We start from the raw sequence: 495 nt of genomic DNA, 5'->3' as shown, positions 1-495 counted from the left end.
CATACAGTCTACACTCCCCTCTGAACAGTCTACACTCCCCTCTTCAGGGAAGTCTGACTCCTTATCTTCTGCTTTTCCCCTCCAGGTCTGGGCAGCCAGGTCACTGGTCAGGTTCTCAGCAATAAGAGGATAAAGATCTGTGCCTGCAACATGAGTAAAAACACAACATACAGAGCACAGTTACAATCGACTAAAACAAACAAACAAACAACCAACAAAAAAAAGATCCAGAAAATTAGCAGAAAGAAGTGAAGAAATTAATGGAAGCAAGATGAAACAAAGTTTTGACGACATTGTCTGAGTGCCATATTGTCTGTCTGGAATGGGTTAGTATCTCATTGAGTTCTTAAGTGTTTGGACTTAAGACTGAGTTGGGTTGGATACATCCCCTTTAAGACAGTTCTTACAAACGTTGCGCTGAAACCTGATCCCACCCCCACAGGCTCTGTAGCCACACCCACCCCTTAGTTCCAGTTAGGTAAATCTTAATGCTAC

General features: G+C 43.0%; 1 protein-coding gene across 1 annotated transcript in view; it reads right to left on the bottom strand.

Moving 5' to 3' along the window:
* Nucleotides 1-485: 485 nt before the first annotated feature.
* The window catches only part of LOC135248637 (E3 ubiquitin-protein ligase rnf213-alpha-like), a 28,053-nt gene continuing 28,043 nt past the window's right edge, over nucleotides 486-495 (bottom strand). The window contains exon 26 of the mRNA XM_064323456.1: nucleotides 486-491. Within this exon, the coding sequence (XP_064179526.1) occupies nucleotides 486-491 (6 nt within the window). The remainder of the gene's footprint in view (nucleotides 492-495) is intronic.

Source organism: Anguilla rostrata, chromosome 2 (assembly GCF_018555375.3).
Source record: "Anguilla rostrata isolate EN2019 chromosome 2, ASM1855537v3, whole genome shotgun sequence".
In the NCBI taxonomy this organism is placed as follows: Eukaryota; Metazoa; Chordata; class Actinopteri; order Anguilliformes; family Anguillidae; genus Anguilla; species Anguilla rostrata.
The sequence above is the reverse complement of the archived record's forward strand: the minus strand, read 5'-3'. Positions and strand labels throughout refer to the sequence as shown.